Here is a 24,474-nt window from a genome sequence, read left to right on the forward strand (position 1 = left end):
TCATTTATAATATATTTCTCCTTTTGTACAGAGAAAATTGTTTGTTTTTTTTACATTTTTATTGAGTCAATCCTTTGAATTAGTAAATCATCAAGTATTCATCAATATAAATGATTGATTTTGAATAATAAAAAATGATTGGAATAATATATAAGTCGTTCAATAATTTTACATAGACAGATTTTCAATTGTGTCCGTTTCTTATCTACTGCGCCTTGACTATGATGTGAAAACTTTCCCAAATTTCCACGATTTAGTTTAGAAAAATCATTTATCTCGTCAAAATCACATGAATTATAAAGATTTATTTCTAACAATGAGACGCGATTTCCCTGAAATGGCACCAGCAATGGCTTAATTATTGTGGCGATTTAATTTCGCACATCAAGATCGAGCAATTTTCTCTTTACATAGCATTACCCTGTTGTTTGTTTAAATGGGAAATATTTATATAGCAGAATAAGCAAAAGGGACTTGATGAAATCAAGTTTTAACTCATAACGAGGTAGGAAACACATTTACCCCAATTTCGGAGAAATTTACAATCAATGACATCATACTGGAATGACACTTTAAAATTTAAATGCTCACTGAATTATTGCACAATAAAATATTTTGCTCGTTCCTGTATTTTGTCAGCAGTACAGAATTTTTTTTTTTGCATTGATTGATGTTTTTCGAAGTTTGCCCTTTGAGCAACTGTCGAGATGAAAAATTCTTAAGTCTACATTATTTTCACGAAATGCAAAGAAATAATGAGAAACCGCTTTCCACTGCTTTAAAGTCTTTTGGTGGATACAAGAACATCAAAGTATACATAAGTAGTTAATTACGTAAATAATTGTCTTTGGAGAATTTAAAACTCACTTAAAATTCGTCCAAGTTTGGAAGAGAAGACTTCTTACTTAGTTGTTGTTGTTGGCAAAACTATACTCGAGAAGATCAATGCTCTCGTCTGTTGGAATATAATAATTAATTTTTTTCCCGTTCCAATATTTGCATTAAATAATTCAAACTCACAGGTGTGCATAGGGGATGATTTGTGGTGCACCATCTCATTTTTGTTAATGGAGTGTGTGGTCAGGGTCGTCGTGCTACGGATTGGTGAAGCTGCGGAAAAAGTGCCGTCTCAAATAATCACGGCCAATTTTTCTTTTTGTGTCCAAATACATCCGACGAAACGTCGGCGATGGATTTAACTACATTAGAAAAATGCATCACACTAGCATTCAATACAACAAACAGGGTCTGGTGAGAGCAAATGAAAGAAGGTTTTTTCGTGATTAATACAATCACAGGATATAATTTTGTTGCTTCTTACAGCTTCATAATCTACATACAACATTGTCTACAATTACTATTTACATTAAAATAAAACCAGTTGATAGAAAAAGTGGCTACTTTTCATATAAAAAAAAACGGCTCGACATTAATGTATAACGTGGTGTGGTTAATAAATTATGGCGGCGAAATCAAAGCGTGCGAAGCGATTTGGGGGTCAAAATTCTGCGCTACTCATTGTCAGGCCACAACTGCAAAATCAAGACCAACAATTTTGAGTCTTTAAGGTAAAAATTTGGAGGCAAGGCTCAATTGGATTGAAAGACCAAAGTAAAATATAGAATAGTGGAATGCAAGAAAGTAGGAAAAGTGAAGAAAAATGAAAATCAAATTCATGCATCGTCATGCAGGCTTACATGTATTACAAGAACACCCTTATAAATTCAATTTCTCTCCCACTTGATTTGGGCAGAGGAAATTTTTTCAAGAGTCCCAATTTACATCACATCTACGAAGAACTCACAAGGATTTCCCATGGCCATTCGAAACGACTGGCGGCTGCCAGAGACTTCCTCAGGGACGTGCTGAAGCTGCCGACCACTTCCACTGCACCCTCCGCTGCCTGCACTTCCAGCCCCACTTGCTGCTCCAGCTGCTGCCGTTGAGCCGCTCTGTTCAGAGCCACTTGAACGAGACCTTCGAGAGCCAGACTCGCTTGCTGCACCTGAAGGTTAAAAAAAAAAATTACCATCAGCAACAATATTCAAGAAAGAGCAAATTTAATAATGGGGACATTTGTAAGAACGAACCTTGTTGGTGCGGAGAAGATGAGGGTAAAGGTGGAAGATTCGGCGGCATTCCTGATGCCGGAGCTCGTATGGCGGATCCTACTAAGCTCGCGGCGCCATCTGATCCACTGCTTCCTCCTGGCGGACGATAATCTTTGCTGACAACCAATTTAAAGGTTTCCAAATGCAACATACCGGAAGTGGATTTTGCAGGATGCTCCTCTTCGAAGCCGTACACACTTGGCTCGTTTGTATAATTAAAGGGCATGGGCGCATAACCTGACGCTGGGTGCGGCAAAAAGGTGCCTGCGTAAGGCATGTGCCCTCCCACACCACCCCATGGCACTGTAGAGGTTGCGCTTGGTGGCGGCAAAGGGCCGACAGACACCGACTCGTCCTCGTGTAACTTCAGCGTAGACATAGCTGTGAAATTTTTAACCACTTTAGACTGAGCTTTTGCTAAACCACAATTACGTCAAAACATTATATATATTATTGCTTAATTGAAAATTTAAAATACTTACAGCTGCATAAGTCACCAAAGACGTAGTAGCACTGCTCAGAAAAGGTGATCTTATTAACTGTGTGCCGAATGTAGCCTGCCTTGAGCATTTGGGATGCGTACTTCCGTGCATCCCGACGGTCACTGAAGCCGTCGATGTGTGTGTTTAACCAGTCAACCACATCGGCGCCTATTCACAGAATAATTAGAAAAAATGTATAAACTAATAGAAAAACGCATTACCAATAAATGCATTGGGAATTGTGATTTTCAGCCAAAGCCGGTCTCGAACCTCTAAACCTGAATCTGGCCGTGCCATAGCTCGTACAATCACTGGCATTTCCGTTCTAACAGTCAAGTGCATTTCTTCAATGGTTCCTATTGAAGGAAATTTGACATAATTCAATGAGGATAATATCTTAATAAAAAAACTAGTTTTTCAACTTCCAACAGAATTATGAAGAGATATTAAAGTAATCAAAAACTCACTTTGTTCGCAGTCTGGCATACTAGATGTAATCGAAGAACTGGTAGATGTGAGGGTGCTGACTGAAGGTGGTCTTAACGGAAAGTCTCCTGTAATTGGATTAAAAAAATTCTCTGTATGATTATCCAAATTAATCAGTTATTAAAAAACTTTGATAATTTATTTTGATTTGAACAATTCGACATACCTCTAATAGCTGCTGTGTGTGCAACCCATGCCCCAGGGTCAATTGGCCTAACTGGTTCTGTCCGTGGTATTGTAAAATAGCCTTTGGGATTTGGCTCCCAACACTTTGCCACTACCAGCTTAATTGGGCTACAAAAATAAATAAATGTTGCATTTTGATGAGTTGCACTAAAGTTACATCTGCTTACCCTGGTTTTTGCACAACTTCCCTGAGAACTCGGACAGCTTCGTCATTGCTCATGTTTTCAAAGTTGATGTCATTGACTTGCAGAATCATGTCACCAGGCTCAATGCGTCCATCCAGAGCTACCGCACCCCTGGATCAAGATTTTTGTTATTTATGTAACACAAAAGCCAACTAAACAAACCCTTTCATGATAGAGCCAACATAAATTCCACCATCACCTCCCTTGTTGCTTTGGCCAACTATGCTGATGCCGAGGAAATTAACTGCGTCCATGCTGAGCGACACTGTGATGATGTTTAGCGACATGGTCGAATCTGTGATGCTTGAAAAAGAGGACGTCCTCGACATAGGAGGCATTCTGTGCCGCCTCCGACGTTGACGACGCCTTAAATGCGCCCGGGACACACTGCTGTGCTCTATAAATAAAATAAAAAATGTGTCGAAAAGATTCAAAAGCAAAGGGAAAGAAATGTTACCTGTGGTGGTAGTTATGTGAGAGGTGGCGTCATCCTCAGAGTCAAGGCAGCTTGTGGTCTCAAGTTCTGAGCTTATCATGGACGAGGATTCGTAACCATGGCCTGAGCGCTGCTGTCTGCCTGTTTGACCGTTTGGGCGTGCTCCTTGCAAACCTTTAAAAAAAATTAAAAAAAAAATTAAGTTAAAACAGTTTAAGGGCTAATTTTTTTAGAAAATAAATTTATGATAAGGATGTGACGAGGGTTGTGACAGAAAAGCAAAACTCACCATTGTATCGAATGTATTTATCGTATTTTTCCACATGATGACGAACAGGCCGGGCGCCCCCTAATAACAAAATAAAAAAATGCTTGAACATAACGTGCAGGATTTTAAAATAATATTGGAAAAAATTAACCGTAAAAAGCAGGGTGAAGTGTGAGAGGGGGTAAAAAAAAGCATCTGCTTACCTGGCCGAGAGCTGATAATTGATTCAGTTTCTGTACATGTCGAGTCCTCCATTGTGCGAGTCGCGGCGTGTGTCATGTGAGCCATCCTAAAATTAAATTTGAAAAAGAATAATCAAGATATCGATTTTCTTTATTTAAAACATTAAAATATGTAAAATAAACTTGATATTTTAAAATAAAAGATGCTGACAAAAAAAATATGGAAAAGCCATTATTGAGTCTAATCTAAATTTTGATAGAGATGTTTGATAAGAAAGCTGATTTTAGTGTTAACCAGACAAAAGATCTGAAAAATATATTTAAAGGCGAATTTATTTCAATTTTGAAGCAATTCATCAAAATTTTTTATTCAATATTTATTTTGTTAATAAATGTTTCCATGTAAATTATAGTTTTTAATTAAGGTTGCCAATTTTATATAAATTTAGAACCTGAAATTTGAAGTCTGTGTGTCAACAACAATGCCAATGGGCTGGCGCTCCTGCTTTGGTTCCGAGTTTGCGGCACTATCTGTGCACTGAGACGCACCGTCTGAACGATCGGACACACTGCTGCCTTCTGCAGAAACCAACTGAGACACGGAAATTGTCAGTTAAACAAATAATATTACTTAAAAAAATCGTTACCCATGAGACAACCCGGCCATTGAAACAAGGCAAGTGAGAGTCATCGTCCACAATTTCTTCTTTCACGACCCTAAAATAAAATAAATTTTTTTTAATAAATTTTTCTCACAATTCGCTGCAGCAGTAAATTTTAAATAGACGTTTTTATTAGTTCAAATTAAATGAATCTCTTTATAATTTCAATGGATCAATGTATTAATTCCCGGAATTTCCCACGAGTAGACAATACACTCATATAAAATTAAAAGAATAACCCCACCAAAAAAGAAATAACAGCATTTTGGTATTTTTAATACAGATGAAGCTGTCCCGTTCAAACCCAAATCAGGAAAATTATGAGAAATGTCCAAATATGCAAAACATAAATCAATCTCGAAAATACTACGTTAAATTTCTAAATTTGCTTCAATCAAATTAGGATGATCAAATTTTTTTAGGAATCCGTGCGTGAACACGACGGAAATCAATTTATACCCGAAGTCATCGTCCATCGACTTGAAGAAGAACTTGAAGTTGGGCCGATTGAGGATGTTCTTGAAGTCGGCCAGAGTGACCCGCTCAGGCGGGATGGGCAGCTTGACCAAATACGGCGTCTCTTCATCGTCGATGTGGTAAATTATCTTCGTTTCCTCCATCACGAAGAAAAACGAGCAGGTATTGCTCGAACTCAGCACATGAACGACTAGTAAACAAGATTTATGTCAATTTTGCTCGGCACAGGAGTTACCCATGCAATATGGCCGCTTCCATGACACTAAACAGAACAAGAGAAACCATTTGTATAATTATACAAATTCTTGTCGGCGCGAAGTGAAAACGTACGGGAGAGGCGAAGGAGGAGGCTGCGATTTATCTCTCTTTGTTGCCCAAGAATCAAAAGCTCTGTTCTCCGCATACACTTGGTACAGGTAGAGGGGGTAACAAAGATTTTCTTCTGGGGGATTGAATGAGAATGCAGAGGATGGGCAACGACAATCGCCATGACAGTTATCAGATTGCGTGCAGCGCCTCTACCCTGAGGAATCACAACTAATGCAGGTTGATTTGCCCGTTTCTCTTGTGAAAGGTGCGACCGAATACCGAATACGTCATGGCTGGCGACATCAGATCTTACAATCAATTTTCGTTTATAAAATAGCCGTGGCCAAAACATTAAAAGTACAAGGTCATTTTAAAATTTTTATTTCATCGACTTTTGATTGGTAAACACAGAGGTTTGCGCTGTGACGTAAAACTCGTCTCATCTTTTCCTCTCCTCCCGTTTCTTGACCTCCCACCTTACGCTCTCGGCTCTCTCCTCTCTCCTTAACTCCTTTATTTTGTGGTAAACCCTGGACCCCGCCTGCTGGCCACCTGCGCTTCGTTTCAGATGAATCGGTCGAATCTTCTGTCGACCCGAGAGATTTGTCATCTTTGTCGAGGTAATTGATTTTCCATCACGTTGTCAACATAATTTATCATCAAATTAATTGATTTTGCAATTGAAAAAAGTTGTTTGGTAAATTGCCAGTGCCTCGTCAATTCGTTGCAATTCCAGTGTCATGAATCACTCGGACGTGTACATAAGCAAAAACAAACAAATTGATAAAGGCAGCTCATGGGCTTGTTGAGCAAGATAGCTTTTTAATTTCTCTTTTCCTCGTGTTTCAGTTGCTGAGTTATGGCTGTAGACATAAGTACGTCGAAAATACAGCAACAAATAATGTCAATGGCCGGGGGCAGCCAACGAAAGGTGGCACCTGCGGTGCCTCCAAAGCCTGCCAAGAAACCTCAACCGCAGGTATCGTATTTTAATTCCAAGACACAAACACGCAGTTTTATATTCATTCCTTGTTCTTTGTGTTAATTCTGACTTGTTTTTCTCAGGTTCCACGAAGCGAGAGTATCAAAAAGCCAGCAGAACCGTCGTACAGCACTGTCCTTCATGGACAATCTCAGGGCCAGGGCTCCACACGGCTCTATTCCAATCTGCCTCAGCAGATGGACGAGAGTTCCTTTGGTGGATCAACAGCCACCTACTGCAATCTTCCTTATAACAGTGGTAAAATCAATTGACAAAAAAAATATAAATTTATTATTTATTTTAATTTTTAACATTTCTTTGAATAAAAAATTAAAGATTCTAATTTTTATTGAAAGGTGGAGACATGGATGATCTTCCGCCGCCACCTCTGATGTCAAACTTAAGTCGCATGAATACAGCGTGTCTGCCACCACCACCTGATGATCTTTTACCTCCTGCACCTTCGTCTCCGGTTAGCTCCAGCTATTCCGAGCTGCGACGCGCACAACCCACAACGCAGCAGGTCACACAGGTTCAACTGCCTGTCGCACAGCAGGGCGCTCTTCAGCAGAACCCCTACTACCCTCAGTACAATCCTTATGCACCTGGCTCACAAGTAAGACTTGTATACAATATTTATGAATAAATTATACTTTTTTTTCGCTCTTTTCTTTCAATAATATTTTCTATTATACTCATTTTCTTTTGGGTAAACTCTTTTATTTTTTTATTTACAGACGTCCTCAACATACGAGTCCATTTATGAGCCCATCAATCCTCGACCTGCCAGTCAACTGTCGACAAACTCAAACTACTCTCTGTATGCTCCATACGTCTCAAAAACCCAGACCAAACAGCAAGTTACTGACAGTGGCAAGGAGGCTGAGGTTGACGCCCTCACAGACCTTTTATTGCAGTCGATGGACTCGGCTAACCCCGATTCAGACTTTTATGGTACACTTTAATCTGCTCTTCCTTGACTTTTAAATTTTATATTCATCAATATGAATTCTACAGGCATTTGCAGTCAGTGCAATGAGAAAGTCATTGGCGAGGGCTCTGGTTGCACAGCCATGGACAAAATCTATCACATCCGATGCTTCACATGCCATCATTGCCAAATCCCGCTGCAGGGCAAACCATTTTACGGTCTCGAGGGCAAACCCTACTGCGAGGAAGACTACCTGGTAATTTCTTTTTTTTTTTACAAAAAAGATTTAATTGTACTATTTAAATATTCATTTAAAGAAAAATATCGAATTTTGGTTTCTTTGAGCTGTATAATTGGTTATTTTAGAACACTCTGGAGAAGTGCTCTGTCTGCATGAAGCCTATCCTGGACAGAATTCTTCGAGCGACAGGAAAACCGTACCACCCTGGCTGTTTTTGCTGCGTAGTTTGTGGACAGAGTTTGGATGGCATTCCTTTTACTGTTGACGCCACCAACCAGATCCATTGCATTGAAGATTTTCACAAGTAAGACCTCAGACAGGTGTATTAACAAATCTAATTATTTTTCAACAACAGAAAATTTGCTCCTCGTTGCTGTGTGTGTCGTCTGCCGATAATGCCAGAGCCCGACGCTGAGGAAACGGTTCGGGTGGTGGCCCTTGACCGCAGTTTCCATATCAATTGCTACAAATGCGAGGTTTGTAATATTAAATTTGAACCAATCAAAAGCAACCTCAAAAATAACTTTTGTTAGGATTGTGGACTTCTTTTGTCGTCTGAAGCTGAGGGACGTGGGTGCTACCCTCTTGACGATCATGTCCTCTGCAAAGGCTGCAACGCTTCAAGAGTGCAGAGGCTTACTTCGCACATTGCCACTGAACTTTGAAAGATATTCCTCCTTAGACTCCAATGTATTGAATTTAAGATTAGTGATCAAAAGGATCTCTGTTCTATCTTTTGCATCATGGTTTAGCTTTTATTTTTGTATGGATTCTGAAATGACTCCGATTTTTTTTGTAATTCCATTTTATTTTTCATGCTACTGCAAAAACCATTCCGAAACATGCAATTTAGATTTTTTGCTTTCTCATTATATAAGAATTTTCTACGCCTGAACATATATATAGCTTAAAACATATTGTTGCTGTAGCGGAAAATAGAATGATCTCCTGGTGGGGCTTCACCCATATGTCGCATTGTTTCCGTTGGGAAAGTGGAAGGGCAATTTTCTGTGACAGCAACGATATATGAAAAACTAAAGGTTTTCCATTTTTGTGCTGCAAATCTGCTACAAATGCAATATTATGACGTTTTACTGTAAAACTTACACATAGCCCCAACACTAATTTTAAATAGACATTTAAAATATTTTTTGCGACTTCATTCAAAAAATCTGTTATTTTAATTAAGTTTTGATATTTTTTAGTTTTTTGTTGCTGAAATGAGAAAACCTGCCATACTTATTTTTGACAGCTCTGATTGAGCTATCAATTGCATTTCACCCTCCGCAGAGGTGGTATCGCATTGTTGTTGATCAATGTATTATTAAAAATGGTAATAAAAAATGAAACAAACAAAATATTTAATTACAAAAATTTTAAATTCACTCTGTAGAATGTATAGGTTGAATTGCATGATAGTCATATTTATAACTATGCAATACAAAATTTGTTAGTCTTCATCATACTTTCTTTGTAGCAATTTATTATTATTTTAAATTCTTTTATAGAACTCACTATTTTTGTATGCATGGAAATCATTGCAATTTCAATTCTAGAAAAATCATTATTTAATACAGTTAATACCATTAAATACTAAAAAAATCTGCATTTGCTTCATTTTTTTTTTTTTTTACTTTTTGGCATGTTAATATTGTTGTTTATTTGTCCAAATTGTTACATCACATTGTTTACATGCAACGATGCAACTGTTGAAAACACTTAATTGAAAAAAAGGAATTTAATACATTCTGAAAAATGATACATTCCAAATATTTATTTCCACATAATTATTTCATTTTTAGTCTGTAAATTTGCTAAAATTAACGAGTTTCGAATTTCGCGCCAGCGCCTAAATCGCCAATCCTTCTCTCTGTGCCAATCAATTTCTCAGAAAGATGCGCCATCTTTAAACATCAAAACACGCTCGGCACCGCTCAAAAAGTTTGCAACTTTGCGCTCCAAAACACGTTTTCACGTTTCGCTCTGAATTTCAGGGAATTCTGGTAGATAAAAATTCTCGTAATATTTTGCATTCACTCTTATTGTGTGGAGAAATTTCTAGAGCAATGATGCTTTAAGAAAGACACCGCGACCGTTAAGAAATGGACCCAAAAGAGGACCCTGAGGAAGTCGCCGTGTCCGACGACGAGGGAGGTTCACCGGCTTCTAATCCAGGTGACGATGATGATGATGACTTCGACCAACAGAACCCTCCTGAAGAGGAAGAAGAAGCGTCGGAGTATGAAGATGATGATGTGGAGCCGCTCGACGAAGAAGAAGACGACGTCGATGATCGTTTTTCTGCTCAAGCTCAGCCACCTTCGCAAAGCCGTAGCCCGGAGGTTGAAGTTCTGAGCGTCTTGAGTAGTGATAGCGACGAAGATGATGATGACTTGCCCCCAGCAATGTCTCATAACCGGACAATCGCTCTCAGCAGCTCGCCTATGCAGGTTTCCGACAGGACTGAGGAAGAGGATGTCAGCGGCGAGGAGGCTGAAGAAGAGGTGGACGACGAAGAAGAAATGCAGCAGGGAGGTTATGAGACAGAGGAGATGGACCCTAGTGAGGAAGAGCAAAGTGCAGACGAAGAGGCCCTGCAGATAACAGAAGAGGGCCCTGAAGATCCAGCTTCTGAAAAAGAAGAAGAGGATATTGCAGAAGCGGCTCCGAGTGAAGCTGGAGGCGACAGCAGCATTAACTACAAATTTTCCAAGCCCTTTGAGCCGACTGAGCCATTAGATTTGCCCCATTTGGACCCTTTGACACAAGACTTGATGGACTCTGTTGAAGAACTGAAGGTCCTGCCTGATAGTGTGCTCACTAAGCTCACCAACATTTGGGCTGCCAAGGACAGGGAGCTTAAAAATTTGAAAGATCAACTTTCAGGTAAAAATTCCTTAGCTATTGTAACTGAATAAAATCACATTCATACAATGAAAGATACTAAGATAATTTTTAACATTCTTAATTTTTAATATTTTTCTTTTCTTAGCTTCCGAAGATATTTCTTCCACTTCCAAGTTTGAGGAGTTAGAGTCAAATTTTGCTATTGACATGCCTCCTGTTGAGCAGACGTTGGAAGCCTTGAATGAAGCTTTATTGAAGTAAGCCATTTTTACTAATTGAATCATGCAAAAGAAATTTACTTCTTTCTTTACTTTAGGAAGCACAAAGAAGTGAAACTTATGCATTTGCAGAGAGACAGTGCCCAGTCTCGAGAAAAAGAAGTGCTTCGTCAGTTGAGGTGCAAAGACGAAGAAGTTCAACGAATTGCTATTGAAAATAAAAACCTTTCTGCTCAACTCACCTTAGCTATCACTACAAAATGTGATGCCTCTTTGAAGCTGCAAAGCATTGAAGGAAGAGAAATTGAGTTGAACAACAAGTGAGTTAAATAAATGTTTAATTTTTGATTTTTATTTTTCACTTGAACCTTATTTTAGGGAGTGGAGACTGAACCAGGAAAATGCCTCGTACAAAGCCAACCTGAAGAATGTTACTGAAAAGCTTGATAGTACAGCTCGAGAGCTAACTCAGCTGAAGCACGAAATGTCCGTCAAAGTGACAGACCTGGAAATTCTGCTGCGAGAATCTAGAAGCGAAGTTGAAAGGGCTGAATCTGCTGCAGCATCTTTGAAGGAAACTCTTGCTCAGGAAGAGCGAAGGATCGAGAGCCTTTTGGAAAAGCTCCGAGAGGCCCGGGATGCAGAAATTTCAATTCGAGAGGCTCACAACCAAGAAATAAATGCCAAAGTTCGCATTGCAAAGTTGTATGAAGGTGATTCAATAATTCAATTTTCTTTTGTAATTTTGATACTGATATTATCAATTTTAGAGCAATATAAAGAAGCAGAAAAGGTCAACTCGCAATACATTAGCACCATAAATGAACTGCAAATTACAATCAGAGAAGCTGCTGAGAAGTGTGGAGAATATGAGACTAGAGCTGAGACACAGAAAGTTGATTTTGAGAGAGAAATTGAGCAAAAGAACAAAATGATCTTTGATTTGCGCGATGAGCTGAAAAACGCCAATGCGCTTATTAAACAACTGAATGAAAGCATTATGGAGGAACAAGTTGCTGCCATTGCACCTTCTGCATCCTCGGCCAGACAAATGATTCATGCCAACCTGACCTTTACTGAGATTTATAACATGTACAAAAACAAGGAGAATGAACTTGAACTTGTGAAAGCTGAAAACGAAGAGCTTAGGGCATCCATGGCTGCAACAATGAATGAGGTAATGTTAATTAGAAGATTATTGTATTAATTAATTAAATATCTTCCTAGATCGAGGAAAAGGTTCCTTTGTTGAGCAAAGAAAGAGAAGTATTGAATATGACCATGATGGAGAATGAACGCATCGTTGGTGACTACGACAAACTTGCTCAGGAGCTTGAAGTTGTCAAAGAAGAAGCTCTACAAGCCAGAAGAAATGTAGGACTTATACAAAGGGAAAAACAAAGGATGCAAAACCAGATAGACGATCTTAGCAGACAAGTAAAAATTTGAAATTTAAAGGAAGAATGGATGAAATATAAAATGGGAATCAATTAAATTACAGGTTGTTGTGCTGTTACGAGAGGTCGAGGCACTAAACTCGAGACGTCCAACTTCACGTTCAAGCTTTTCTGAGAGCTACATGGACTATTCTAGAATGACTCCAAGTGAAATGCTTTCTCACAGGCTTGTCCCCTTCCGTGATATTGAGGAACTTCAAACAAGAAACATCGAGCTGCTGGCAGCCATTCGAGAACTGTCCAAAGAAGCTGAGGAAGAAGCCCAGTTGAAAGAAAGTGGAATGGTATGCTATAAAATTTAAGATTGATTTGTTGTGTTTATGCACTCTGATATTATTCTTAGGACATTTCGTCACTTGTAACTAAGCTTGAGAATGCTGTGACAGAATTGAATGAGATGAAAGAAAAGGAGTGCCACAACCGTCTTTTAATTGAGCAACTCACAGAGCAGAGGAATCAATTCCGAGATATATCTCAGCACGGCCGAGGTTCTCATGACGTTGGCTTGTCACCCATGAAATTTGTAAGTTGTAACATCTTAGGAAGTGCAATTAGTTTAATAAACAAAATTTTAATAGGATGCATCCCCAAGGAAGAGAGCTGGGCCACTGCCTCCTCTAAACGAGGACAAGGAGTTAAATGCTCAGCTTGTAAAGGCAAAAGACGCTTTTAATAATTTGAACAAGGCTTTTGATGCCCTTATGAAGGAGAAGACTGACGAGTCGGCATCTCTCAATAAGGAAATTGAGAAGCTGAAGGAGAAGATTGAGGAGAAAAAGTAATGATTAAAAATTCTGTTTTTGTTTTTAATTAATACTGTGTGTAGCATTGTGGTGGCTAAGCTGAATGCTTTGTGCGAGCACAAAGAAGGAAAGTTGACTTCAGCTCTAGATAAAATCAAAGACTTGACTAAACAAGGAGAAGCACTACAAGCTAAATGCAAATCTCAGGCAGAATTCCTCTCAAATGAATCAAAGGTAAATTATATAATTGAGTAGGCAGAAGTCATAATAATTTTCATGCAGAAACGCCAAGACTCGATGAATGAGCTGCACAATTTGCGTTGCTCCTTGAATCGCAAAGAGTCTGATTTGAACAAAGCAAGAGCAGAACTCGAGAATGCAAGAATGTTGGAGGAGTCTTTGAGGAAGGAATGCTCAACCTGGAAGAAATCCTATGAAGTAGATTTTCATAGCAATTAGAAGCCTTTTTAGATTAAAATATAATTTTAAATAGGAAAGAGGTTCCATTCAAGCTTCAGTTGAGCAAATGCGAGTGGCTCTTGAGAAATCAAGAACGGAAGGAAGTGAAATTCTGATCCGACAACTTGACGAAAGTAGGCTGGAAGCAGCTAGCTCGCAAAAAAGACTGCAGGAGGAAATTAAGAGATATGGTGATGAGCTGAAGCAACTGAAGTCGGCATTGGACCAGGAAAGAGCTAATGTTTTGAAAGAACAAGCCAACACTGAAGCTGCCAAGGATGAGAAACTGATTGTCCAAGCACAATTGAGTCAGGCCTTACGTGACGTTCAAGCACTCCGAGCTCACAGGAATCCGAGCGTGGATTCGTCCATACAAACTGAAGTTTTTGGTGAGTCTAAGGTCCATAAGTATGCACATCACAACAATGAAATATGATTTGATTGTTGTAATGTACATGCTTAATGCCTCTGTTGCTTTGATTGATTTACTAACTTTAAATTTGTTGTTAATTCTTCAGTTAGTGAAGAAGTGGTTAGGGAGAAGATTATGGCTCAGAGGGCGTCCGAGTACGAAGTGCTGGTGCAGTCTTTGAAACTGGAACTTGCCAGAGCTAAATCAAGTGAATTGGAATTCAAGAACATTGCTGATGCTACAGAAAAGAGTGTTGTGAATTTGAAAGAGGCTGTTTTGGCTGCTCAGTCAAATTATGAAGAATGGCAAGTAATTTCTTTGTAATGAATATCTTGTTTTATGAGAAAAATGATTACAGCAAAGCAAAATATGAAGAGAGTGAGAAATGTATGAAAGAGGTGATTGAAAATCTAGAGCGTGAGTTGTCCGAGACTACAGCCAGAGTGCAAACTGCAAGTGCTGAAGCAACTGAGCAGCTGGAAATTGTCAAGCGTGAACTTGCTGACATGAAGTCTGAGAATCAACAGTTGCAAATTGCTGTTGATGAGAGTCTGGTAAGAATAAAATTTATTTTCTTTAGAATTTGTGATTTATTGCAATTAATTTTAATAGGTGCTGAAAAGTGCATTGACTGCTGCAGAAGAAGAGTCTCGAAGAGTTGGAGAAAGATTGACTTACGAGACTGAGCAAAACATGAAAAACATGCAAATCATGGAAGATTTGAAGAACCAAATATCAATTGCAGCTTCGGAAAAAGCTGCTGTTGTGTAAGTTATTGAAGTGTTGTGTTTTTTTTTTTTTTTTTTTAATTATTTCCATTATTCATCTAAAATAGGGAAGAACTTGAACAATACAAGAAACTAGTTGCTCAATTGGAACTTGATCTAGATGACAAAGAGATGAAACTGGCAGAGGCCAGTTCAGGTCACGAGCAGGCTTTGCTGGATATCAGACAGCACAACGATGCCCTGCACAACCAGATTCAGACCATGAGTGCAGAACTCAGTGCCATCAAGCAGGGAACTTTCTCTGAGAGGAAGTCTTTGTTTGGAGAGGGTACAAGTCAACTCAACATCAGCAGGTTTGTTTTTTAATTGACAGAGGATTCAGAATTATTTCAACTATCACTATTTCATGTAGTATTTCCACTGACGATTCTCAGTCTGCTGAGCAACTGATGCAAATCATTAAGCATTTGAGAAGTGAAAAGGAATCTCTCACATTACAGTGTGATGAATTTAGATCAAAGTGGATGGAGGCAAAGGTCCGCATGGAAATCCTAGAGCAACAAGTAAAAGATTTCTTTTATCAAGTAAATTTATTAAACTTTCATTCAATCAAAGCTGGAAGAAGCCACAAGACGAGGTGCTTCTGATACTCCCGAGGGTCCCGAACTTGTTACAAGAGCCAGATATGAAGAAGTGGAGCGTAGAATTGAAACGATGAATGTCCTGAAAGAATCTGCAAACCTGAATCGAGAGGAATGTGTTGAACTTAAAAAGGATAAAGCTGAGCTTGAGCAGAGAGTCGCTTCACTCCTTCAAGAAGTAGCGGATTACCAAGCTAAAGCCAGGAGATTTGAGGAAATGGCTGGTACTTTACAGGTAACAGTAAAAGCGCTATGAAAGTATAATTTTCTTATATAAAATCCAATCACAGGCTGAGTTCAAGCTTGCAAGAGGTGAAGCAGACAGATGGAGGACTTGTGCCAATCAACTTACTGAAAAAGCCAACCAAGCCAATCCTGAGGAGCTGAAGAAACTGTTGCAAGAAAGAGAAAATTTGCAGAAGCAGTTGCAGGCGGAAAGAGAAGCCCTCAGCCGAGAACGTGAAGAGTCCAGAAAACTGCGAGTGGCCATTGCCGAGAAGGATCAGCAGCTAACAAGTGTCAGTGCAGAATGTGCACAAAGCAAGGCTAGCCTGGGAAAGGTGTCCGAGGACCACCAAAAGCTGATTACTGCCCACACAGAGCTAACTGATAAGCACAAAGATTTGACGTCCAAGGAACTGACCGTCCGTAGAATAGCTAAAAAGTACAAGACGCAGTATGACTCGCTGGTGGTTGAGGTCAAACAAAAAGATGCAGACAGAGCAGTTGCTGGCGCGGAAGAGGCAGAACAAGTCAAGGAATTGCAAGCAAAGCTGGAGGAGTCTGAAAAGAGAGTTGAGAATGCTGAGGCCACGGTTCATGAGCTAGAGGGGAAGCTGCAGGAAAACGAAGAACAGGTTTTTCTATACATTCTATATTGGCCAGTATTATATGTATTTTTTTTCAGCTTACAACTAAGGAAAATGAGCTTATTGCAAAGCAATCTGAGTTGGAAGCACAGATCACTAAAGGTGAAAAACTCAGGGACATGTTGTCTAAAGCTAGCAAGATAGCCACCGAAAAGAAATCTGTAGCCGAAAAAGCCATATCTGACAAAGAGATTTCTGAAAAAGAAGTAGCACGTGTAGCAAAAGAACTTGGTAATTATTTCATATGTTAAGTTTTATTGTGATGATGAAAAATCATTCAGACGAGGCCAAAGGAAGGATGGCAGCTCTACAGAGCAATTTTGAGGGAAAGTTTGCTCGCTTGGAGAAGGAAAAGCTTGAGTTGATGGCCCAAATGGAAGCTTTGCAAGCAGTGCAGCAACAGCCACAGCAGCAAGTGGTGGAACAACAAAGAGTTGTGGAAGAAAAACCTCAAGTAATTCAGCATCCAGAAAGCCAACAAGTAGAAAGCAATTTATTTTTAACTGCATAAATTTTATTTACCCGCAAATTTTTAGGCTTCTGCTAGTGATGGTAAGAGTTTGATGAGAACTGCCAATGTTCCTCCTCTATTTGCTTCTCAAGGTCGTGGACGTGGACAAGTAAGTCTTACAAAATCCGTGCAAAACCAAATAGCTTAGTGTAAAATTTAGTCTGCTGCCGTCACTCCAACAACACGGGGCACTCCAACGGCCCTTTTGAAGCCCATGAAGGCCGAAACTGAACAGGTGCAGGCACCTAGTGCTGCCGTCACCTTGCCAGCTAGTGCAGAGCCCAGCACATCAGGCACTAGGCCGCCTCAAACTGTCAGGGCCACACCAAGAGCTGAGACGCAGTCGACTGAAGCTTCTGGTCAGGATGGCCAAGACGATGGCCCCTCCAATGCCAATGTTCTTTTTGTGCGGCCACACGAGATCCATCCTGCTGCATCTTCCAGCCAAGTGCCTACAGCAGGACAGGCGCCCTCCAGCAGCCAAGTCAGCCTGAAGAGGGTTCGGGATGGAGAGGCCCCATCCCTTGAGGTGGAAGAGCCAAGGGTTTGTTCAGAATCAGTTTGCTTTTATTCAATTAATTTATTTTATGGTCATTTTTCTTCAGCAGAGCAAGCAAATGAAGAATGACAGTTCTTTGGCCAGTGTTGAAGTAGAGGAAGATGAGGAGGCAAGTTCTGCTCTGGAATCACAAGCTGAGGAAGATATCGCACTGGCTGTGTCAGACGATGAGGAGGAGGAGCAGGAAGAGATGATTGAACAAGTGGAAGAAATCGAGGTTGAAAAGCAGGAGGAAGAAATCATGGCTGAGGAAGAAGAGGAAAATGATGAAGATGACGACGACGAGGATGAGGAGGATGAAGATGATCAAGCGGAGAGCATGGAAGACCAAAATGAAGATGATGATAACCCTCCTGAGGGCGACGGAGGATCTCAAGAATTTGAAGAGGTAATATTTAGCCTTATTTGATGCAAAGCGAGTCTTGAAATTTCTCTTACAGGAGGCTGAAGAGGGAGATGAGGGAAATGCTGATGACGTCATATTGACTGGTGAGGACCAAGACCTGGAAACCCAAGAAGGGCAAGAAGAGCAACTTGCTGAGGGAGAGAACGATGATGAAAACGAAGTTCTCATCCTAGGTTCTTAATTATTCTGATTTTTGTTTTCTAACAAATGGTTGATTGCACTTAACAATGTCTTGAAATATGCAAATAATACTGATTTCTGTTGCACTCAAATATATTTTCCCAATTATGACGTTATTTTTTTTATTGTTTCCTCTTTTTTTTTGCTTGCTTTGGTGAAATTGGTTGTTATGGATTGGCTTTATCATAGGTTAGTGAGTTACCTAAAGATGTTGTTCACATTGAACTCTATTTAATTTTAGACGACGATGATGAGGACGAGTCTGAACCTACTCAACAAAATCTGGAAGCTCAGCCTTCTGAGCAGCAGCCCACTCATCAAGTTGAGGCTTCCTCCAGTTCAAGTGTAGTTCACGAGCCTCCATCAAGAAGCATGCAGTACAGACCTCCACCTCCAAGCCAAGCTCAGCTTTCATTGGTTAGCAAAAAATTTGAAACCTAAAACTTTAATATTGATAATTTTTTTAGCCTCAGCACCAAGGCTACGAAGAAGTGGGAGATTTTGGTATTGTGCCATCCACGCCAACCCTGTTTGCAAGACAGAATGTATTTAGCGACTCAGTCAGCTCGGCTCCTCAAGTTCCTCAAGTCACCCAGAGCAGATTGACGGCTTCTCAAGAACAATCCTCCCATGCAGGTAGTGATGAATAATTCATGTCAATTTGATCAATATTGTTAAATTTGCAAAATAATTTCAGTCTCCACGCTGCAGTCGGACAGACTTGAAGCAGGGGACGACCAGAGCACTGGGCGCAGTGTTCCAACAACACCTCTGCTATCTTCGCCACAAGAAACCTTGTCTGCTGGAGCTACTGCTGGACAAGGTGAAGTCGAGCTGGAAGACGACCCAGCAGATAGTGATCTGGGTGACGTTCCAAGCTCTAGTTCGACGGTTCCCACAATTCACATCAGCCCTGCTCAAGGCGAAGAATCTTTCCAACAAGGTTTGTGTTTTGCCTGGTTTTCATTTAAATGATGATCGAATAACAACCATTTTGCAGAGCAAGCCTCTCCCGCCTCATTTGCCAGAGGAAACCGAGCGCGTCGTTCTGGAGGTAACTTTGGTCCTGGACGAGCGCGATTGACGAGACCAACGCCAATTGTGTGGGGTCAGCCAGAGGAGCAGCCACAACCACCACAGCAACTGACAACTCGAGGAAGAATGACAACCGGCGCTCGGAGATCAAGACCTTCACGCTCCAATCGGGGAGGCAACCCTTTCCAACCCTTAGACTTTATGTAATTTTTTTATTATTCCATGAAAAATAGTATGGACTGTAAAATAAAAATTTTGTTCTTTATTTTAAGATGAATGCGAGTATTTCAATCAAGGTATAACTAAAACAAAGGAGGTACAGTTAACATTTATTGATAAAGGACTACAATTTTACAGAGTAATAAAATTCTTGAGTTTATTCTACCAAGGGAAATCTTTAAAATGTAAGAAGGTATTTAGAGAAAAATGCTCAAGGTGTGATTACACATGTACAAAGCTAAACTTTCATACTTAATAAGGAGGGAATTCTGGGTCATTCTCCTCTCCTTCATCGTCTCCGTCATCATCGGCAGCAACTGAAAATAATTAAAATTAGAGCACGACTGAAAATGACAAGTTTACCCTGTAACTTACCAGCATCTTTTCTCTTTCGCCCGTAAGCCCTCTTTGATGTCTGCGGAGGCAAGTCAGTTTCTCCGTGCACTAAACTGTTGCGGTACATCAAAAGCGGTTGCCAGTCCTCTCCCCTACTCGAAGGCATACCAGCCGCAATTCTGCGGTCCAGGTAGTTCAGCCTGGTCGAAAAAAAGAATGTATTCTAAGAAATGTGTTCTTTGGTAAAAACCTACACAACGCGCTTGTCTTGCTTCAGCAATTTGTTGGTGAACTCAGTCAAAATCTCGAGGAATGGCAGATTGGGCGGTGGACCAGTCGGGTCCATGGCATTCTCCAACGGGTTAACGGCAAAGAGAATTCCCTCTCTATGCAGCGCTGTGATGGCTTCCCTGTTACGAACCGCATCCAAGCCAAAGGACAATGCAAATCTTTTAGCCAATTCCTGCAGGAATTAATGTTGTTGTTTTAATAAAAGTATTATTAAAAGGTACAAAATTTTACTTTCAAACTGATGAATTCCTCTCCTTGGCGATTGACCCGCACACCATCCCTGTGTATGTCTCTAAAGAGCATTGTCAGTGATGCAGCCATTGTACGGGCGCAGTTGACTTTGTTGATCTCACGCGCCTTGCCCAGAGTTGACTTGATAATGTCACCATAATCATTGTAATACTAAGAAAAAAAGCAAAGATCAATATTTTTGAAAAAAAAATTTCTTCAAAAACTTACTCTCACATAGTGCTTGAATACATCAGCTGCAACTTGTGTAGGCATGACATTGTACACAACCAGCTTGCAAAACGATGCCAGGAAATTACGACGCTTGTGCAGCTCCTCAATTTTTGTGTGCTCGTCAGGGTCTGATAATGATTTAATGTTCGTTAAAGAGCAAAAATTAACAGGTAAAAATAAATTACCAATTTCCTCATCAATGAACACGTAGCTCTGGATAAAGTCGTTCAGCATCTGCTGGAGTGACCTGTCCGGTTCATACACTAGTGACAGCAGAGTGGAATTGCTCCCGAGCTGGCCGCAGAAGAGGATGAGAAAGTCGCAGATGGTGATGTACGCTTCCTCCTTGAAAAGCTGCACTGGAGACATGAGGAGCATCTCCTTCATCGTGTCAATAAACTGGTTGTTGCGGCTCTTCAGGTTTTCCACCTCCTGGGCAACAGTTGTGTTTGTGGCGGTGGTCGAACCACGCTCCAGCATGTCCTCCAGCTGGCGCAGGCCCCACAGAATGGAGAAGAAGGCAGCAGACATGCAGTACTTGACAGACTGAGAAAAATAAATTTTATCGATTTCAAGACTAATTGATAGTGAACATTACCTCGTCTGGGTATATTTTGTTGCCATCCTTGGCTTTTTGGATGCATTCGTACAGCAAATCGTAAATGCGCCAGGCGCCCATGTTGTGACAAGCATAGAAAATAGACACCTTCTTCAAACTCTGCACCAAACTGAACGTTTCGTCCTCGTCGGGTTCCTCGTCCTAAAGTTGCATTTCGTTTGTTTATAATTTTACATTAAACATTTAAAACTAACCCCTTCAATGAGAGAATTGTATTCGTCAAGAGACTCCTTGAATTTGTTGACAATCATGTCAATCAAAGTGCTCCTGGCCACATCACAACGAGTATAGATGGCCAAGTTCTCGCAGCACAGAGTTTCCAGAGTTTTCGAGCATGATTCAAGCACCTCAGTGTCTGTGTGGCGCTCAACCAGGTCTTGGATTATCCGCAGCAGTGAATCCAAGCTCTAAAAAAATTATCAAAAAATATTAAATTTATTTAAAAATCGTTTTAAATACCTTTTCTTGACGGGATGAGACGTAAACGTCAAGGTCGAAGTGCTGAGGAATGCTCATCAGGTTGTTAATCTTGTCAGGATCAGCACTGTACTTTGCCAACAAAAGAGGCAGGGTTGGGATGAAATGCTCCGTAAGCTTGGCTCTGTCGTCATTCACTTGTTTGACTTCTTTGGCAGAGAGAATCTGTACAAATAAATTATGAATCCATTAATTTTAGTATATTTCATTTTTGTACTTTTCTCGTCGGTCCTCTACCAACGGGTGGCTCTCCAGTGGCAGCCTGTCTGATGCAGCAGCTCATGATTTCGATGAGACTCGTTTCCTGCCTGTCGTCTAAAGGTTCCTCCTCCATTCCTGGCTCTTCTAACAGCAAGTCAGTCATGCACTCCCAGTCTTTCATCATTTCGTTCGACTCGATCAAAGAATCAACCAAGTAAGCTCCGTGCTCATGCAGTTCGGACTCGATAAAGAACTGGACAAGATCTCTGATGAGGGGCGTGTTTGGCAGACGGCGCTTGCCACGTCTGGTGCGTTGTCCAGTCTGCGTGTCTTCGTCTGGGACAAAGAGTCGCTCATTCAAAAACTCTCCTGCAGCCTGGGCGACAGCACGATGAGACGAGTAGACCAACTCGTAAACGTGCTCGCAATCCTTGTCAGAGAGAATGTCACGATGGTGTCTGAAGAGAATAATTTATGTTATTCACGAGTAATATTTTGATGATAAATAATTACTTAAGAATGCTGATAACCAAGCGAACAGCTTGCACGGCCACGTCGTATTCCTTGTCCAGAGTCATGGCTACAATTCGGTCTTTAAATTTGCTGGTAAACAATTCCAGCTTTCCTTTCAGCTCGTCAGATGCGTAAAGAGGTTGAAGAGCCTTTTTATAAGAAAAATACAAATTAGTTGTAATAAATTTTTATTTAAATTTTTTACCTGAAGGCACTTCAAGCGGACCTCTCCGCACTTGTCATGAAGAGTCCAGCCTATGTACTTCAAGTACGAATCATCCAAGAAGTTGTTGTGGAACTTCTTCATCCATATTCCAATCTCAGCCATGCAAATAGCTCTTATTTCAGGAAGGGTGTCCCTATGAAATAATGAATAATTTAGACCAAACTAAAAATAAGACTTGAGAACATAAAAAAAAATGCTTAGTTTTGAAACTTTTTTACCTGTATCTGTGTACAAACACAGACTTGAACATGTACGTGAGCATGTTCTTGATTTCATCCATGTTCTCCTCAAGCTCCTGTCGCTTGCTCATCAGAGTTTCCAGACGGTCGCTGGCTCTCTTATCTCTGGCCTTTTGACGCTCAGCCTCGTACTGTCTCTGCGTGTTGTCCAAGTTTACAGACACAGTCAGAGCAACGTCCACCAAGGCCGTCATGAGTTTCATTGCTGCACACAAGAAAAAGTAATTTAAGATTGTGAGCTTGCTAATCAGTTTGAATGACCCACCAGCAAGCGTTGCTGTGTGACGGAAAGCTCGCACTTGGGAGTCGGACAAGCCAGTCAGCAGAGAGATTACATTGTCCATAAGGTACTGGTCATAGATAATCGAGTACTGGCACTGCTTGACAAGCAGCTGCACAAACTCGCAGAAGTTGGCTTTGAACTTTTTCCACTGCTGCCCAGTCATTGTTAAAGGGTATTCACCACTTTCCTGAAGAATTACATGGCAATTAATATTATTTTAAAGGAACAATTTTAAGATGTAGTTGAAAAAGTTAAATTTTAAGCATTAATAATTACATGTAAGCAATATAAATAGATTTTAAATAGCTTATTTTTTAATCACCTCGTCAAACTCTTCAGTCATTTTCCTAATGACCTTAGCATGTTCCATCTCCTCCTGCATTTCCTCTGTGATCTTTCCCTTACAACCAGAGGCGTTGATGAAGAACTGCATCAGGGAAAGCAGAGCAGATCCTCTCTCGGTCTTGTACCTTTCGATCCAATCGTCCACGACCTGCTGCAGAGACAAGCGGCCGCTCTTGATGATCGAGTACAAACTGTTCTCGTCATCAAGTCCGGTTTCGTTTGCTGGTCGTCGACCTGGCTTCCTGCCTGGAGTGCCTCCAGTGGTGCCCCTACCAACGCTGGAAGAGCCACCTCGACTACTGTAGCTTCCCCTAGGACGCCCTCGTCCTCTGGTGGTCTTCGGGATGGGCGGAGAAGCAGCCTGGGGTTGTTCGAATTGGTGCTGAGGCTGAGTCTCGTAAGCAGAAAAGTTCTGCATGGGCTGAGCGTACGAAGTCGAAGGTTGGTTGTAGCTCTGCTGCAACTGGCTGCTCGTGTCGAACTGAGAGGAATCGCCACCACCATAGACGGTGTCCGAACTGTAAGAAAATTTATTTGGTTTTTTGAATCATAAAATTTGCTTAATGAATCCAACCCGTGGCTGCCGTGTGACATTGGGGTGGGTGGCTGGGGAGTGTAGGCCTGGTAGGCGTTGTAGGATTCGTGCATGTCGCTGGCCGAAACGTCCATCGGAGTCATAGGAGTCATCGGATTGTCATATTCCGGTGGAGGATCATCCATCCGGATTCTCTTGCCGCCTCGGCGCTGCATCTTCACTCTAAGGCAAGATTAAACTGAAGTTAAAAGGTAAATTTTTACATTATTTAAAGAAAGTGATATTCACTATTCAATTTTATCTCATAAATTTTACCTTTGAAGCAAAGCAGGCACCAAAAAAGACAGGAACGTCCGAGAAATCGACGCAAGTTTTGCGGGCAAATTGGGTGTACACAACAGGGACGCCGAAAATGGATGTTCCCGCCCTCTGTTGGTGGTTTCCGAACTTCCATTTTTTATAATTTTTTGGAAATATTATCCTGGCTGTATTAAATGTATATTATTACGCCACGGCATTCGCATTATTAGCACAAAAAAATAATAATAATAAAAATTCGTTTTTAAATTCAAATTTATTTCATTAAAACACAAAATTTTTTTGCCGGTATTTTTGACAAGTTCGCTGCAACTGCTAAAAAGTTCAAGCGCACCTCCGACCTGGAGTTGTGCTCTAGTAAGGAGAGTAAAAGGTACATAGAGGAGGCGCGGAGAGGAGGAGCCTCC

General features: G+C 40.6%; 4 protein-coding genes across 9 annotated transcripts; 2 read left to right on the top strand and 2 right to left on the bottom strand.

The window, feature by feature from the left end:
- Positions 1-47: 47 nt before the first annotated feature.
- Positions 48-5,737, bottom strand: LOC132198621 (segment polarity protein dishevelled homolog DVL-3). 3 transcript variants are annotated; one of them, XM_059622745.1, is made up of 17 exons: positions 5,458-5,737; positions 4,984-5,053; positions 4,789-4,928; positions 4,358-4,443; positions 4,176-4,235; positions 3,908-4,060; positions 3,613-3,847; positions 3,433-3,561; positions 3,246-3,373; positions 3,061-3,147; positions 2,815-2,949; positions 2,594-2,761; positions 2,265-2,492; positions 2,091-2,207; positions 1,805-2,005; positions 1,021-1,110; positions 48-955 (listed from the first exon to the last, which is right to left on the bottom strand). In XM_059622745.1, the coding sequence occupies exons 1-17, from the start codon at positions 5,616-5,618 to the stop codon at positions 906-908; spliced, it is 2,238 nt and encodes a 745-aa protein (XP_059478728.1). In that variant the 5' UTR covers positions 5,619-5,737; the 3' UTR covers positions 48-905. The 3 variants fall into 3 exon arrangements, with proteins under 3 accessions (XP_059478728.1, XP_059478729.1, XP_059478730.1); XM_059622747.1 differs by lacking the exons at positions 48-955; positions 1,021-1,110 and adding an exon at positions 1,158-1,532; XM_059622746.1 differs by lacking the exons at positions 48-955; positions 1,021-1,110 and having other exon boundaries at positions 1,156-2,005.
- Positions 5,738-6,253: 516 nt separating this feature from the next.
- On the top strand, positions 6,254-9,307 carry LOC132198622 (lipoma-preferred partner homolog). Its single transcript, XM_059622748.1, has 9 exons — positions 6,254-6,404; positions 6,634-6,763; positions 6,850-7,024; positions 7,123-7,382; positions 7,504-7,720; positions 7,784-7,953; positions 8,064-8,242; positions 8,294-8,414; positions 8,472-9,307. Exons 2-9 carry the CDS (start codon positions 6,644-6,646, stop codon positions 8,601-8,603), a joined length of 1,374 nt encoding a protein of 457 aa, XP_059478731.1. The 5' UTR covers positions 6,254-6,404; positions 6,634-6,643; the 3' UTR covers positions 8,604-9,307.
- Positions 9,308-9,854: 547 nt separating this feature from the next.
- LOC132198939 (nucleoprotein TPR-like) lies at positions 9,855-19,280 on the top strand. 2 transcript variants are annotated; one of them, XM_059623275.1, is made up of 30 exons: positions 9,855-9,941; positions 10,001-10,824; positions 10,931-11,042; positions 11,102-11,323; positions 11,382-11,716; positions 11,774-12,180; positions 12,231-12,440; positions 12,505-12,744; positions 12,804-12,983; positions 13,039-13,238; positions 13,287-13,437; positions 13,486-13,641; positions 13,697-14,051; positions 14,181-14,379; positions 14,433-14,628; positions 14,687-14,841; positions 14,910-15,155; positions 15,215-15,365; positions 15,418-15,678; positions 15,734-16,300; positions 16,351-16,543; positions 16,594-16,793; positions 16,849-16,932; positions 16,984-17,367; positions 17,429-17,770; positions 17,823-17,961; positions 18,210-18,385; positions 18,436-18,604; positions 18,666-18,911; positions 18,969-19,280. In XM_059623275.1, exons 2-30 carry the CDS (start codon positions 10,041-10,043, stop codon positions 19,208-19,210), a joined length of 7,302 nt encoding a protein of 2,433 aa, XP_059479258.1. In that variant the 5' UTR covers positions 9,855-9,941; positions 10,001-10,040; the 3' UTR covers positions 19,211-19,280. The 2 variants fall into 2 exon arrangements, with proteins under 2 accessions (XP_059479258.1, XP_059479259.1); XM_059623276.1 differs by lacking the exon at positions 9,855-9,941 and having other exon boundaries at positions 9,956-10,824; positions 17,432-17,770.
- Positions 19,244-24,210, bottom strand: LOC132198941 (cohesin subunit SA-2-like). Of its 3 annotated transcripts, XM_059623283.1 has the most exons (17): positions 24,065-24,210; positions 23,789-23,971; positions 23,192-23,732; positions 22,852-23,056; positions 22,566-22,791; positions 22,327-22,480; positions 22,122-22,270; positions 21,625-22,066; positions 21,390-21,572; positions 21,125-21,337; positions 20,910-21,071; positions 20,497-20,857; positions 20,309-20,439; positions 20,081-20,251; positions 19,813-20,021; positions 19,598-19,758; positions 19,244-19,539 (listed from the first exon to the last, which is right to left on the bottom strand). In XM_059623283.1, the coding sequence occupies exons 2-17, from the start codon at positions 23,962-23,964 to the stop codon at positions 19,475-19,477; spliced, it is 3,549 nt and encodes a 1,182-aa protein (XP_059479266.1). In that variant the 5' UTR covers positions 23,965-23,971; positions 24,065-24,210; the 3' UTR covers positions 19,244-19,474. The 3 variants fall into 3 exon arrangements, with proteins under 3 accessions (XP_059479266.1, XP_059479264.1, XP_059479265.1); XM_059623281.1 differs by having other exon boundaries at positions 20,309-20,857; XM_059623282.1 differs by having other exon boundaries at positions 20,309-20,857; positions 23,789-23,987; positions 24,065-24,156.
- Between the last annotated feature and the right edge of the window lie 264 nt (positions 24,211-24,474).

This window comes from Neocloeon triangulifer, unplaced genomic scaffold (genome assembly GCF_031216515.1).
Source record: "Neocloeon triangulifer isolate White Clay Creek 2 clone unplaced genomic scaffold, ASM3121651v1 ptg000013l, whole genome shotgun sequence".
NCBI lineage: Eukaryota > Metazoa > Arthropoda > Insecta > Ephemeroptera > Baetidae > Neocloeon > Neocloeon triangulifer.